This window comes from Gobio gobio (genome assembly GCF_949357685.1).
Source record: "Gobio gobio genome assembly, chromosome: 4".
Classification (NCBI taxonomy): Eukaryota; Metazoa; Chordata; class Actinopteri; order Cypriniformes; family Gobionidae; genus Gobio; species Gobio gobio.
Genome location: NC_137100.1, coordinates 13,402,161 through 13,418,776, shown reverse-complemented (window position 1 = coordinate 13,418,776; position 16,616 = coordinate 13,402,161). Strand labels below are relative to the sequence as shown.

The 16,616-nt window shown below is 36.9% G+C and overlaps 1 protein-coding gene across 7 annotated transcripts in view; it reads right to left on the bottom strand.

The window, feature by feature from the left end:
• arhgef12b (Rho guanine nucleotide exchange factor (GEF) 12b) overlaps positions 1 to 16,616 on the bottom strand; it is a 111,009-nt gene that overhangs the window by 15,687 nt on the left and 78,706 nt on the right. For 5 of the 7 annotated variants that reach the window (XM_079816001.1, XM_079816002.1, XM_079815998.1 and 2 more), the window contains 11 exons: positions 14,188 to 14,220; positions 12,930 to 13,038; positions 12,735 to 12,840; positions 11,355 to 11,561; positions 9,401 to 9,545; positions 8,171 to 8,206; positions 5,801 to 5,955; positions 2,763 to 2,909; positions 2,582 to 2,667; positions 1,648 to 1,773; positions 1,391 to 1,505 (listed from right to left, as the gene is read on the bottom strand). In XM_079816001.1, the coding sequence (XP_079672127.1) occupies positions 1,391 to 1,505; positions 1,648 to 1,773; positions 2,582 to 2,667; positions 2,763 to 2,909; positions 5,801 to 5,955; positions 8,171 to 8,206; positions 9,401 to 9,545; positions 11,355 to 11,561; positions 12,735 to 12,840; positions 12,930 to 13,038; positions 14,188 to 14,220 (1,265 nt within the window). The remainder of the gene's footprint in view (positions 1 to 1,390; positions 1,506 to 1,647; positions 1,774 to 2,581; positions 2,668 to 2,762; positions 2,910 to 5,800; positions 5,956 to 8,170; positions 8,207 to 9,400; positions 9,546 to 11,354; positions 11,562 to 12,734; positions 12,841 to 12,929; positions 13,039 to 14,187; positions 14,221 to 16,616) is intronic. The other 2 variants (XM_079816003.1, XM_079815999.1) reach the window with 1 other exon arrangement.

Below are 16,616 nucleotides of genomic sequence, written 5' to 3'. Positions count from 1 at the left end.
CAAATCCGTTATTTAAATTATTACAGAGAGCGATCAAAGAACACTTTCTTTATAATGGCCGAAGCTGTCAATCACACGTTGCGAGTGTATCTGCACACTTGTCCAAACTGCCGTTATAATGAATGATGCTGTTATGCTGCACAACAAAGCTCTTACTGTATTCATATCGATGTTGTGTTTGCTGTAAGTTGTGGTGAAAGCATTTTGTGAGAAAAATAGCACTGCAATGACGAGATCACTGCATTCACGAGATCAACAGACTGCCTGTGTACTCAATGCTCAAGCCTTTCATGTGATGGGAAAATATCTAAAAATAATTCTATAATCAACACTTTCACGATTCGTTCATCTCGACGGCTGTGATGGTAAAAAAACGTAGTAAAAGTATTCGAGAGGGGTTCCACATGTTACAAAGTTCGTAGGATAAGAAGGAGGAAGAAGAAATGGGTTGCATGACTGGGACTCGTGTTTATTCAGAACTCCCAGGTACAAACAAAATAAACTTGCGCTCACAGTACTCTCAACAACTTGGTACACTAAAACTTTCTCAGCTATCTTCTGTGCCCAGTCCATCTCTCTCTCTCTGGCAGCGCTTGCAGACCTTGCTAAACCACGCCCCCTCCGCCACATAATCTAATACTCATTTCAAATGCAAAGATGTCAGCCAATCACAACAATGGGCGTTTTCACTGAAGTCTCACAGCAGACACGCCCCTTCAAACAGAGCATTCAAGCCAGAGGGCTAATATCAGTATTGAAAAAATGCTTTTTATTTCATTTCTTAATTATGACATTTTTTTAATGTAAAAACCATACTAACAATATAAGTACACATCAGGAAACATTATAAAATAATAAAAAAATCCATGCCATGGGACCTTTAATACTTAAGATATTAATGTATTTTAGCTAATGAAAAGGGCATAACATGGTAAAGAGTATTTGTCACATTTGCAGATATCCTAATACTTTAGATATTAATATTAATTATAATATTCAGTATTTTTGATCATGATAAAACATAACATTGTAAAGAATATTTGTCAGATTTGCAGATATCTTAATATTTAAGATAGTAATTATGATATGTATTTTTGCTAATGAAAAGAACATAACATGGTAGAGATGATTTGTCATATTTGCAGATATCTTAATATTCAAGATATTAGTAGTAATTTTAATATCATAGTTTTGCTCATGAAAAGAACATAACATGGTAAAGAATATTTATCAGATTTAGCATATTATTTATAATATTATGTACTATGCATGTATTCTATATTAACAATACACAGAACAACAAGCCTAATATAAAAACAATTGTGGTCAGCTGTGACAGCTGTGACAGCAAATGTAATATGAGCGCTGAATAAAGAAGAAGCTGCTGTACCTGTGTATTTGGCGATGTTCTCTAGCAGAAGGGGATACTTTGTGAGCCTCTGAGTCTCCACAGGAATAATGTCCTTTAACTGCAGCCTGCGACAATTACGGTTACTCTCCGCCTCCTGCAATACAAACACTTCTACATGAAAATGACATTAACCATCTGGCAACAGCCAGATTGATATCAAACACACAAACACGACCGAAAGCAAGTACAGTTACAAACGATTATGAAAGCAACCACTGGACTTTTAAGCTATTGACCTGAATGAAGGAGTTGAAGCGCTGGTCTTTCTTCTGTTTGCTCTTGATGAGTTCCAGGGCGAAAGGCTGATTACTGCAGTACGTGCCCGCAGCTCTCTTGATCTTCGCCTCTTCTTCCCCACTGAACTGTGAGTAAAGACACAAGCTAGTGTGAAGCTTACATGAGCTGGAAAATCTAATGGGAACTGGTTTAAGATGGTTCGTAGCTGGCTAAAGCTAGTCATTCATGGTCATTACCTCGTTAATGTTGGTTAAGTTGGTAGAAACTAGCTACCATTAAAAAAAAAAAAAAAAAAAAACTTGACTACTGCAGACTAGTACAACCTGGTTTTTCCAGCAAGGAGCTCTCTTTAAGGGGGCTTTCACACTGGGCACATTTGCTGCGGTCGAAGCATGATTTTTCCCTGCGCCCCCCACAGCGTTGGTCTGGTTTCACACTCTTGAACTTCATTCTATTGAACCCTGTTGCATTTGCGTTCATCTTACGTCACCACAAACATGCACGCCGCATGATGGAAAACAGAACACGGGTCAATATATCGTGTTTTTCAATAATTTGGTGTTATATTATGTGCAGCAGCGTGAACGACACTTGCATCTACTCTATGTGAGTCGCATGAAGACGGCTTTCTGCTCCTTGCAAACGCCATTCATTTGACGCTCTGGTTGCACTCACTATGTGTGACTACACTGCACATGCACTCTCGCTCATATTCTAGGTAAATCATCACCACTTCACATGAAAATCGCACCACAGTTCCAGTGCAACCGAACTACAGGTAGTCTCAGGTTCGGTACCCCGTCGCACACCCGGGTCCGCATGACAGCTTACACATTAAAATTTTTTCATGCGAATCGTGCCCCGTTTCGAACTTAACTGCCAGTGTGAAAGCACACAAATACACATTTGCCCCTGTATTTCTTCCTTCCTTACCCAGGAAAGCAGATCGTCTCCTAATAAGTCAATGAGCGCCGTCTCATTCTTCTTCCGAACAGCAGCCATTTGTTCCGTTAAAGACACTGAAGTGAGAAGACAATGAAGAGAGTGTTTAGAAGGCATGCTTATTTCAGAGGTGTTCAAGGATTTAGGGGGTCTATGAAGTTGTGAGATTTACTGTGCAGCTGAACGATCTCCTCAAGGTTGCTGAAGATGCTTTTGATGTCTGCAGGAGGCAGGATGGTGTCTCTGATCAGCGGCTGGTAAAACAAATTCTCCAGAACCTTCATCATTCGAACGTGTGCTCTCTCAGTGTAGAACAACTCTGTGAAAGCAATGAAGTGGCGGAGAGAAGCGGTCACACAGGATGGTTTGCACTGGTACATTGCCCATGAGCAAGAGAACAAGCTTCTCAAACCGAATGTATGCTTATACACTGTTGGGAGAATTCAGAATACTTTTTCCTGGGATAATGTAGGGAATTTATTTTCAGAGTGTCTATTCACACCAAGTGCAAATAGCCCGCCTTGTTTTACACTAACTCTGCACACCTTGTCTGATTGAGCCAGACAAAATTACAACAGTGGTGTCGAGAGTAAGGCATGTGGCGTTAGCTTTTCACAGTCTATTTTAAACAAAAAAATAATAAAGTATTTGAAAAGTAGAAATAAAGTGCCTAACGGGTATGTAATAGTGGGAATTAAAGTGTTTATCAGGTATGGTTAGGGGTAGTTTATCATTGTAGGTGAGGGCTTTAGGCATAGGGGCAAGTAATGTCCCAATAAGGCAGTATCCATTTATGATTTTAATAAATATAATCAATTACACCAAATTAGGGTTGTGCCGTCATGATGCCACACCCCCCGTTGCGAGCCTTGCGAGTGCGACACACACTAATCCTAGTCTCTTCTATAGTTAACCTAAAAACTTTAAATTGAGAACATAACTAATACATATTTGCTATTGAAAATACTGTAGTCTATGCCAGAGACGATATGTGTTAGTAGAAAATACTGTGTCAGACAGTAATCTTGACATTGTTAGCCTCTTGTCTTTTTTACATGTCTTACACTGTACATTTAACTTAAAATATTTAATTTTGTACAAGAAAACAGAACCTTATTAATGAATTATTAGTAGCCTACTGTAGTGTCTCAGGAGATCTTGCTCATTGTCACATAGCTCTTCTGTGGCTACTGCACTGAAGCGGCAATTTAAGATAAACCCAGGCTTCAGCGAACGTCAAATAACTTTAGTCTGCTTAATACTTTTGAAGACAATTTGTCTTGGCCATAATGTCAAATCAAATGAAAGAATGAAGGTGATTCTGATAACACACATTTATTAAAAACAAAGAAGAACAACAAATCAAGAACAAGAAAACGGGATCAACACTCAGACCGAAACTCTGGATTTACATTTCACTAATAATTAGCAGCACAATTAACTTTTTGTTGTGCAAAGCATAGCATAGGCTACAAAATAAATTATGTTATTGAAATATTGTAAAGTGGTCATATGAACTACACGAATGAACGTAAAAAAAAAACAATATGCAAAATCAAAATTGAATAGCTCCGTAACGGATTGCGAAAAGTGCGTGCAACCTATTGGAAAGCGCAAATGAGTCATTAGTTGGGTTGGTAAAATAACGAAATGATAATTTTTAAAGTAGAAAATAGTATTTATGTAAAGAGATATAGTAAAATACAATCTAAAAATCTAAAAAAAAGAAAATAGTAATGTAACATTAAAATAAAAATAAATATGTAAAATATATACATAGCGTTACTTATGTTACATATACAGTTTTAATCAAATGAATAGTTCACCCAAAAATGAAAATTCTGTCATCAATTACTCACCCTCATGTCCTTCCAAACCCGCTATACTTTGATTCATCTTCGGAACATAAATTAAGATCTTTTTGATGAAATCTGAGATCTTTCTGGCCCTTCGATAAAAGCCTAAATTCAATCTGTTCATCATATAAAGCGATCATGTCTACTCAGAAGTTTGAACAAAACCACTCCAGGGTTTTTCCTGGGTCAAAAATGGTCTTCGGTGGTGGTTGACACACACACACCCTACCCACGTGATCTGCGAGCGCAATACTGACAATACATTTAAAAAATGCTAGTAATTTTGATCATCTTATTTTGATATCTGCTGATAATTGTTTTGGTATACAATCATATCAATATTAAAAAGTAGCATTAAAAATGAACAAATAGCCTAATTTTCTGCCATATGCAATTTAATAAACATTATCAGCTAATAACAACTTTGTTCTGGTTTCACCTCACTCCAGTTTAAATGATTGAAGGCTATTTATTTTACTACACATTGTCAAAAGAAATAAGCTGAAATACTGTTGATAATTAAAAATAATTCTTACTATCCACACTTGCTAAATTGGGTGAGCACACTTGTGTTCACACCCAGCGGTTATTCTAGGAAAAAATTGTCCGAATGTGCCACGTGCAACATGGTTTTGGTCTTCCGACCTTTTGATTTGGATTAATATGTGAAATGTGAGAAAGAGCTAACAACTAACACAGTGATTATTTTGAAGACCCAGAGAGTGCGTGAGGGGGAGGAGCTCTCTGATCCAGCATCTATTCTACATCACTCATAAATAACAATAACTCATCAAATTAGGCTTTGGCAGGACAAAAATTTGTTTTGGCGGCCACCAAAAAAATTTCAATGCAGGAAAAACCCTGCACTAAATTCATATGGATTAGTTTTACGATCTCTTACAATCACTTTTTGAAGCGTCAAAGCGGTAGTTCTGTACCTGTCAATGGAGGGTACAGAAATCTCACAATTTAATCAAAAAGATCTTCATTTGTGTTCCGAAGGTGAACAAAAGTCTTACAAGTAATTTTTGGGTGAACCATCTCTTTAATAATGATAGATACATTAACGTCCAATAAGGAATAGTATTTCAATCAAAAATGTAATAATAACATGAAACTAAAGGCAAGAGATTCATGTAGCACAACAGAAGGTGACTTATGTCTTGAACTGTATGACAATTTATCTGATATTTAATAAAGAACAAAGTGTTCATCATTCGTCCATATCATACAGTTTGATTTCAATTTATGAAAATAAATAAAAAATTAGAAGAAGAAGACAAAAAATCAGTGATTACTTTAGGGAGCAACTTCCCCAACACTGCTCCTACATTAAACCACACATGTCGCTCACCATTGATGACTTCCTGTCTCTTGATTTCCTGAGGGGTAAGTGTGGACAGGACGTCTCTGCTCACCAGCGTCTGCCAGTTAGAAGGCTCTAGTTCCACCTCAGCACACTGATCATCCTCGCTCTGCACTTCACCAGAGCCCAGCGGCTCCATCCTGCTGTACAAACACAATGAGAAACCATGATCATCACATCTAATCAATTCAATTACTAAAACTTTAACAAATTAATAATTTATTAATGTTAACAATAATAGCCCCCCCATTTTTCCTGGATTCTGTGTTTTATCATTTATTTCCAATTTATCATCAAAAACAGTGGTAATCAAATGAATTTATAAAAATGTAACAAATCTAAATCAATCTTTTAAAATGTAATCAAATGCTTTTTTTCTCAAAAAAGTGCTCTTTTTTTACTAAATGAACATGTTTTTGAAGCTGGTATGAAACAGAGCTTGGGCCGAGAGCCTGGAACAGTTTACGTTGCTGTTTATTATGCTTATATAATAATAATAATTTGTTACATTTATATAGTGCTTTTCTAGGCACTCAAAGCGAATCTCCTCAACCACCACCACCAGTGTTGGGGAAAGTTACTTTGAAAAGTAATGCATTACAATATTGCGTTACTCCCTTAAAAAGTAACTAATTGAGTTACTTAGTTATTTTTTAAGAAAAGTAATGCGTTACGTTACTTTTGCGTTACTTTTTCTCACCTGGGCTGGGCTTGTTTTTGGGTTTTTTTATAACAAAAAAGTTATATTTTTGTGCAACGGTAAAGACCTCTTCATACCAAAATGTAAATAATAAGCCCAGGCTGAGGTAAAAATGCAGATTCCCGCATGAACAGTAGAGGGCGCAGCTCTGGATAATGGGAGAATAGGATGCAGGAGAAAAAAGTTTTACCAATAAAAACAAAAAATCTAGTAATTTTCATCATCAAAGGTCAGCAGCAAGACATTGGTAAATTAAATATAAAGGTAGATTATGCATAAAAATAGGTGTTTTATTTAACATTTAATTATTGGAGGTTTGCATAGTACTCTGATTTTGCATTTGACTGATTTTATTCATTTTGAGGAGTACAGAATCTTTATTGTGCAAGTGAGATAAATAAATGCTCACATTTAGTCTAGAAACTACAATAACCCTCATGTTCACACACACACACCTCTGCACTAACTCTCAACATGAGGACAGGAGAGCTGTCAGTCAAATGAATGTGAAAAAGTAACTTGTGTTACTTTTTTGAAAAAGTAACTCAGATATTTTGTTGTACATTTGAAAAGTAATGCGTTACTTTACTAGTTACTTGGAAAAAGTAATATTATTACGTAACTCAAGTTACTTGTAATGCCTAACCCCCAACACTGACCACCACCACCAAGCATCCACCTGGATGATGCGACGGCAGCCATATTGCGCCAGAACGCCCACCACACACCAGCTGATTGGTGGAGAGGAGACAGAGTGATGAAGCCAATCTGTATATGGCGATGATTAGGAGGCCATGATGGACAGGGGCCAATGGGCAAATTTGGCCAGGATGCCAGGGTTACACCCCTACTCTTTATCGAAGGACATCCTGGGATTTTTAATGACCACAGAGAGTTTAACGTCTCATCCGAAGGACGGAACAGTGACACTTGGTGGTGGCCGCTGGGATTGAAACAGCAACCTTCTGCATATGAGTTCCATGGTTTAGCCCACTGGACCACCATCACACCCCCCTTATGCCACAGTCGGCCACTGCCACTCCTTTAGTTTTTTTAGTTTGTTTATTTTATGATTAAACTTATTGTTTTATGTTCGCCTTCTTCCCTGAATTTGAACTTTTTTTACATTTACGTTTGCTCACTTAAATTCACATTATTTTATTTAATTCTAATGAAATAGACGCAAGTGCTGAATTACTACTCATACAAAATTATGTGACCACTAGTGAATTTTTGTCTTTTTTATTATACATTTGGCCCATCTGAGCTTTCATTTTCTCAAAGGCAGAGCAGGATACACAGGGCTTGGTTTACACCTATCACAATTTCTAGCCACTGGGGGACCATAGACAGGCTAGGGAACCTCATTTTAATGTTAAAAAATGTCATGGAACCTTTTAGTCAGTGCCATTGTTTTGTCTCAAGATGCCCACCAGTAATGTTTTTTTCTAAGGCAAAGCTAACTTAAATGTCTTAATTTAACCAAGGCCTAGTCCTGCTTAATCTAAGCCCTGTCTGTGAAACCGGGCCATTATATATGTGAATAGTCAGTTTATTGCCCATATTGGTCATGTTATTGTTATTAATGGCCAAGAGATGATATCAGCATCGAACACTGAAACACCCACTGGTCGACCACGAAAGCAAAGAGCACTCACCTCCGGTCAGGCCTGGGGGTGCCAGTGTCCTGCGTCCTGTAAGGTAAATCACATTACAATTATCCTACAATAGTAACAATCCCAACATCCCAAAAGCAGCATGTCGTCAGCATTCCCTCTCTCTCTCTTCAATAGACCCAGTCATGAGGCACAAGCTTAATTCTCTATGTCTGTCCCAATAAAATAATTTACAGAGGAGAGCACCACAGAGCAATGCTTTGTTTCAAACGTTACATGTGCATCGTCACAACGGAGACTTAAGGAACAAAAATAGCTGTGAGGCCTGTATTGTGGACACTGAGACAGCAGAGACTGCTTTTACTTTAAACAGCCTGATTGTGAGACAACGGCTGCTCAACTTTTAATGCAAATCCAAATTAAATGCAAATTAATGTTCTGGAGTGGTAATTCTGTCAAGCGCAGGGGCTGTTATATACACTACTATTCAAAAGTTTGCAGTTGGTAAGATGTTTTTGAACGAAGTTTCTTATGTTCACCAAGGCTACATTTATTTGTTCAAAATCAAAAACAGTAATTTCATTAAATATTACAACAATTTTACTTAATTTCTGTTTTAATACATTTTAAAAGGTAATTCATTCCTGTGATGTCAAATCTGGATTTTCCACATAATTACTCCAGGCTTCAGTGTCACATGATCCTTCAGAAATCATTTTAATATGCTGATTTGCTGCTCAAGAAACATTTCTTGTTATTATCATATTGTGCTGCTAACTATTTTTGAGGAAACCTTGATTTGATTTGATTTGAGGATTCTTTGATGAATAGAAAGTTCAAAAGAACAGCATTTATTTAAAATATAAATCTTTTGTAACATTATAAATGTCTTTACAGACACTTTTGATCTAATAATTTAGAAAAGTAATAATTTCTTTAAAAATGTAATCGAAATAATTAAATAAATAACACTTTCTGACCCAAGATTAAGTGGTAGTGTTGTACAGAATCAAACAGTTTCCGTTTTTGAAGTCTGAACAGGAAAAAAATATTAAAAATGTGTTTTTATCTGAATAAAATTTGATTTTTGAAAACAATCAGTATGAAATGTCAGATTTTTCCTCTTCCAAGATGCAAATTATATTCAGTGTCACATTGAAGAGGACATACTTTAACTGACTGAGCAAATGGAACACAGATGAGATTTGATCAATTTAAATTGTGTGCAGTTTGAAAAAGTGGACAGGTCTGGATGGTGATGGCTTGACTCACTTGTCTGTCTCGCCTTCCTCCTCCTGTAGATGCTCCAGTGTAGAGGGGCTGAAGTCAAAGTGAGTGTTTGAAGAGGAGGAGTCCTGCGAATCTCCTGGGATGGAACCCTCTCCCAGTCTGACCAGTGCAGAAGAGGGAAGTCCACCTAATCCACAGTCAGAGAGACGCACAATGTGTCAGAAAAAGAAAAGCAAAACCAAGCTAAACCAAAGGAGCAGTAACACTTTATTATTTTGATGGTCCACTTTAGAGATTCTTCTAATTATAAGTAACTTTGCGACTCCATGTCAACTACCAGTCATTAGAGTATTAGTAGACTGTATGTGTGATATCTGTGCGCTCAATTCCGATTCATTGCTCAGATCCGATTTTTTTACATTGTTGTTTTAAATGTAAAAGCCAGCAAATGTATGCGCAATATACATATATATATAAAAAAAAGATGAGCATGCAAAAAGAGAGAGCACAGTGTTTTGCTTGTATATAGAGCTGTCACTGGGTGCATTCCATTCGACAGGGACCCTACGCATTGTTCACTGCTCCCTACTCCCTGAGCACGGTATATTAGTTGAAGTAAACTTCGCTGACAATAATCGTTCATTTGGAACGCCCTGCAATGTCATTAAAGAAGGCAAAGATGGGGTAGCGCAGATTATGATATAACAAAATAATATTGTAATTTACTTTACTTTCAAAATTAAAACCATATAATAGGCATATACATTTACAAAACACATAGTATGCATTAAAAAAACTAATTTCAAAACATTGTACATTAGTTTTATTAGTTTACATATACCTGTATTGACTATGAACAGATTTGAAGCTGCACCTGTCATTCAATATGAAAATACATTTCGATTTGGTTAACTATGTATAAATGTATTCTTAATCAATGGTCTCTGTAGCGGTCTCATCTTGTGTGCTTTCTTTCCCAAGCGCAGCTGTGAAGTAAACATTCCTGAGGTAAATATTAAAGTAAAATATTTTAAAAAATGACAGCCCTTAGCTGCTTCTCAACACTTTTAATTTGTTTACATATTCATAAAATATAATGTGCGAATGTAACAGTTATTGCCATAACCATTCATAAATACTCTAGTTTGTATAATAACTATGAATATTCAAATGCATACGTAAACTCCTCCATCGCAGAGCTGTTTAAAAACTCTTCCAATGGCACTGCTCCGTTCAGACAGGTGATGCGTCGCGCAATGACAGTTGGGTGATTTTCACTCTCTACTTCCTGTGAAGTGATGTATCGATGTTCCCTTCTTCCCTACGCCGTTCGCGGTACCCTTCAAACTGAACATGTTCACTTCCTTTGGATTGGAATCTCACTTAAGATGGCGGAATACCCTCTGAAGTCCACTTCGCAGTCCACTTACGGCCGAATGGAACGCACCCAGTGTAATACTTGTAAGCTCTGACACTGTCCTTCACTGACTACCTTTCGCAACAGTCTTGATAACGTCTACATTGTAAAATCTTTGAATCCATGAGTGCAGAATTGTGAAGAATGTTGCTCTAGAGTCTGACGTAATAGTTGCATTAATTCAGTTATGACTGTTAAAACTGAGGTTGCATTGCAAAACATCTGACCTGCATTTAGAACCACATATGGAAGTGGCCCAAATCGGAATTAAAGAGATCAGATTTAATCCATTTTTTTTTTGCTGTTCACACTGTCATGATAAAAACAGATCTGAGTCACGTGAGCAAAAAAAAACATGGCAAACTCCTAATGACTATCATCTAAATTCAATTATGGTTAATCTAAATATGGTTGGATCTTCATTGGGGAGCTTTTCTCAGCCAATGCTCACATTTACATGATCAGCTTGGTTATTACTAAAAAATATAATGTAATTAATTTCATTCAAATCATCTTTGATTCAAATCTGACAGCGGACCAAAGACACTCGACAGCAATGATTTGAGAAGCGTCTCTCACCAGTTTCAGACTCTCGGCTGATGCTGTCTGTGCCCTGTGCTGCTGGAGCGCTGTGAGGTGGTGACGTGACCAGGGCAGCGGTGCCATCTGAGCCCTCACTGGACTGACTGCCCCGAATGGGAAGAGACGACCCGTCTGCCTGCTCTCCAGTGCCCAACGGCAGCTGAGGCTTTGTCAGACGCTGCCTCGGCTCCAGAGCCTTGCTGACTGCAGGGCGAGAGACAGAGAGAGAGAGAGAACAAAATCAGTGTCAGGGCTCGACAATAAGGACAGTTGACAGAATTGTCTTTAGGGGATGTGAAAATATATATAATTCAGTGAAGAATATGCAGTCTTTTTACATTTGACCTTCATTTCTATAGTATTTCTTACCTGAATACTACTGTTAGTCCTACCTGAAAAACTTAAATCGCCATTTATTCCATTTGTATAGTATTTATACGGTATCTATTGGTTGTTTATTTGTTCTTATTTTATTACTGACTTTACTTGTCTTTAATAATGTTTAAACTTTTTTAATGGTTGCGCTAGTATTTTTTGCCATGCCATCGAAAATAGAATCGAGAATTGTGAAATTTCACAGGTATCAAAGGGTCTGTTTACATGTGTTTTTACGGATCGAATAGCTATCTGATTTCTTAAAACGGTTCCATTTAAATCCAATCTTCATTTCCCATGTGGCATCAGCACTGGTAAGATCACTTAGTCTCACTACTTTTAATGAAAATGTTTGTGTTTTGAGCATCTGCTATTTACTTTCAGTTTCATTTGTGACAGTTTGTGCGTTGGCTTGCTGAAGAGAGGCAATACAGGTTATAGTGGAGCAGTCATATCTGGCTATAAAGTCATATAACCTATAACAAGCTCTCACACGTTTATTTTTTTACATTTTGGGAGGAGTAAAATTCTCATATGTGGTTTCAACAACCAGACGCATTTACACTTGTCCAGTTTTGTTTGGAATATGTCCCAGATCACCTCCTGAAGTGGTTTGAGTGATCAGATTAAAATCAGTCTCAAATATATAGCAGTAAAAAAAAAATCCTGTAAAAAATGGTATGTCTCTTCAAGTTTCTTTCAAATAGGTGGTTGCCTTTAAAAAATTGTCACAAATAGGGAAGTTAAATAAACCCACAATCACTTTACAAGGAACTACATTATACCACGGAAAAAATTCACCATAACAGAAACAAAACAAAGAGGATTTTTTTCTGGGAAATGAGAATAGATTTTTTTTTTATACTAAAAACAAAAATGATAATATGGTTAACATTAATATAGGGGGCCTGCAAATAATTGTGTTGGACAATGGTGGACCTTTGAGTCAAAAAGATTGAGAACCAATGGTGTAACCATTCATTAAATTAACCATCAACTTACGTGATGAAGCATCAATCCTGCTCGGCCGTCTCTGAGGAAAGACACTAGGAAACCGTGTTTTCTTTGATTTCTCCTCACTTCCATCTTTCTCGGGCTTTATACTTTTCTGTTTAGGGAGCAAAGAGAGACTGGTTTAGTTTATTTGGTTTCATGGAGTCATTTGGAGATTAAGTGATGTTTGTTGAGAGTTTGTACCTTTATCTTAGGGAAAAGATTCATTAGCTTGGGCTTGTGCCCAAGTGTCTCCTTCCCTTTTACACCAAGCTGCTTCATATATGACAATATGACAAATTGCATGGTGGTACTGCGAGAGAGAATGACAGAATGAGAGAAATGTAAAGGGTTAGTTCACCCCAAAATGAAAACTTAATTTATCTTCGGAACACAAACAAAGACATTTTTAATGAAACCATCCAACTAAAGCCTAAATTCAATCTGATCATTATATAAATTGGTTGTGTCTCTGAAAATTTGGGCTAAACCGCTCGATTCATATGGATTCGTTTTATGATCTCTCTTTATGAGCTTTTTAAAGCGTCAAAGTGGTAGTTGTGTAGCTGTCAATGGAGGGACAATAATACTAAAATCATTAAACATATCTTCATTTGTCTTCCGCAGATTAACAAAAGTCTTACGGGTTTCGATCAACATGAGGGTGAGTAACTGAGGACAGATTTTCATTTCATTTTTGGGTGAACTAGCCCTTTAATACTTGGAATTTGTTGAAATCACTTACTTAATAAAGAATAGTATTGCATTCACGTTGCGTTATATCTGTATAAATACCCAGGTGTTGATCATTCAGACAAAACTTACGGGGCTAATCAAGCTTTTGACTTGAACGTTGTAGTTTAAAACCGACTCACTTCCAGCAGGGGGAGCAAGAGCTCGGTTCAGTCCATGTTGAAATACTTTACAGTGCGCAGAAAATTATTCTGACAGCTAGGGGAACTAACAAAGCTGTTCTCACAAACACTTACAAGCCAAACAGATGACTTGTACAATGCGCAACTGCAGTCAGTGCCAGAGCAGAAATAGCTCTCACAAGCTCCTGTCAGAGGCTTCATAGGGCTCCAGTCTCTTGAGTGCCATCTGGGCGGACACACAACGCCTCAGTCCCTGCTGCTGCCACCCATATGGGCTCCTGTCCGATCATATGCTGCAACAGTGCAACTACACACCACTCACAAGACTGCAGCTAAAACTGGTGGGAAGGAAACTAGAGCACTAGTGTGATTTGTAGCTCGTTTTGCCTTTAAAAGCTTATTAATACTTCAAGTTTTCAGTTTACTGCTTTATGCAATAATGTAAAACTGTATTGTTTTACTAAATATTTTTAGTGCGACGTTGGATTTAGAGTCCATCTATGAGGCTGGACAGTGTTTCAGGGGTTAATTTGGGGTGACGTAATATGTCGTTCATGGAAGAGAGAGGACATGAGAATTCCCCTTACCACTTATCTTCCTCTGTGGCCTGCGACGTCAATCTGAAACAAAACATAAGTTGCAATTTATTGAAGTGTGAGAGAGAGACAACTCTCAGTGAGTTTTACTTCTCATTTGAATAGTGTCGTGTATCAAAAGTATTTACCCATTTTGGTTTAAATCTAAAGATATTGAAAGAAAGTGGAAGAGACATGTGAAGGCCAAGTATGGTAACCCATACTCGGAATTTGCCCACTGCATTTAACCCATCCAAGTTAGTGCCCACACATTAGAGGTAGTGAGTAGTGAACACACACACACACACACACACACACACACTGCAAACTGTGTACACAAGGGCACCTCAGTCATTTCCTGCCGGTATTGAGAAACGTACCTGCAACCTTTGGATTACTAGACAATTGCAGGTAACTTGAGTTTATATCAAAATTATGTAAACTCGCAATTGCGAAAAGTGAGATAAAAACCTCGCAATTACCTTTTCTTTTCGGGTTCTGACTCTCTAACCGTTAGGCCATGACTGCAGTGTAATTAAACAATTAGTTTAATTTCAATGCTATTATATTACTCTCGGTTTAATCTTAGTCAGTCTTTTGGTCAAAAGTGATCCTGATGTGTCCCGTAAAGAATGACCAACAATGAATATGCCATACATGAACCCTTATTAAAATAATGTACCATTCCAATCAAAATGACATCACTATTCATGGAACTCAGTGAACTCAGAAAAGATAAATGCTTCTTTTTTTTTACTTTATCTTAATTTTTGTTATATTTATCAGTCAGGAACAATCTTAAAATGTCAACCCAGTTGCAATGATTTTGTAAACAATGCCAAAACCAGAATAATATCAGAATTAATATATTTCAAATAAGTCCCTTGATGTGTCAAGACCTTTTACAGAGTCAACTATCTGACTAAAGACAGTTCTGCTTAGTTTATATATTGACCCGTTACAAAAAAAAAAAAATAATAAAAAAAATAATAATATGGACTAAGCCCAAAATGGCTAAACATTACGATTTTAATTGTCTTATCACAACTTACTGGTCAGGAAATTATCAAACATTTAAGCAAATGCACTACTTAAAAAGCAATTTCTGTTTTAGAAAAAGTTTTTAGCAGGATATGCACGTTTAATTTAGAGTGGTTTAGCAGAGCTGTGTGGAGTGATGAACACCAATGAAAAACAAGTTGCATGGTGATGCTCCAGTGCGGTGTCTTTTAATATCTGGCGAGAAATATAATAATAAATTCATCTCTACCACAATGAAGCCTGGAGGTGTGTCATTGTGGTATTGGTGAGTTACTTCACTGTGAAAAATCATTTAATGCTTTGGAGTACAGGAGATTACAGAATGGCTTGCTTTCCATAAATAAAATGTTATTTAAAGAAGAATGATCAGATGTTATTTTTCAACAAGACAACAATGCTCCTGCCCAAAGTGCAAAAAACAACCAAGAAGTTGCTTGAGAACAAGTCAACCAGGCTCATGTTTGGCCTGGTCAGAGTCCAGATTTGAACACTATAGTGTATATTTGGTCTCACAATAAACTCATTTGAACTGATAGATATGTTTCTACCACTCATGAAGCCATTAAGAGGAACAACACTGACTCTTCTTCCTGTAAAAATCTTTCTGCAAGTTTACCCACACGGCTTAAACATTTAAAGAAAACAAAGGGGAAGTCTATTCCGTGCAAAGTTACTTTATCTACAGTATTTGTGTAATTCTTGCTAATTTCCTGACCAGCGATTTGTGATTAAATATATATTTGTGATTAAAATTGTTAAGACAATTAAAATACCATTTATATACAGTCAAACCAAAAATTATTCAGACACCAGATATAATTTATATAAGGACACTATAGTTCATTTATGTAAGTGAGGATAGCAAAATAAAGTAAACTGTGACATCCTATACACAAAAATTCTTCATACAGTGGACTACCAGTAAAATGTAGAAAAAATTTGGGACCAAAATTATTCAGACACTTTGACCTGACATGTTTTTTCTTTAATTGCTAATGTGACCTTTTACACCACAGACTGAACAAAATTAAGCATTGCTTGGTTATTGGTTGACCTAAATCGGTATTATCCAATTGTGTACTTAAATTTAACTTTAAGTACTTTAACTTTAAGATAGGAAGGGATGTAATGGATTACAATCAATGTTAACTGACATTATCAAAATGAATTTGTTCTGACACAGTGGTTGTCATAGTTTATTACCATTTTCTAAACTATAGCAAATAAACGGTGATAATGTGAGAAAATGTTAAAGGTGTCTGAATACAATTTTGGTTTGACTGTGTGTGTGTGTGTGTGTGTGTGTGTGTGTGTGTGTGTGTGTGTGTGTGTGTGTGTGTGTGTGTGTGTGTGTGTGTGTGTGTGTGTGTGTGTGTGTGTGTGTGTGTGTGTGTGTGTGT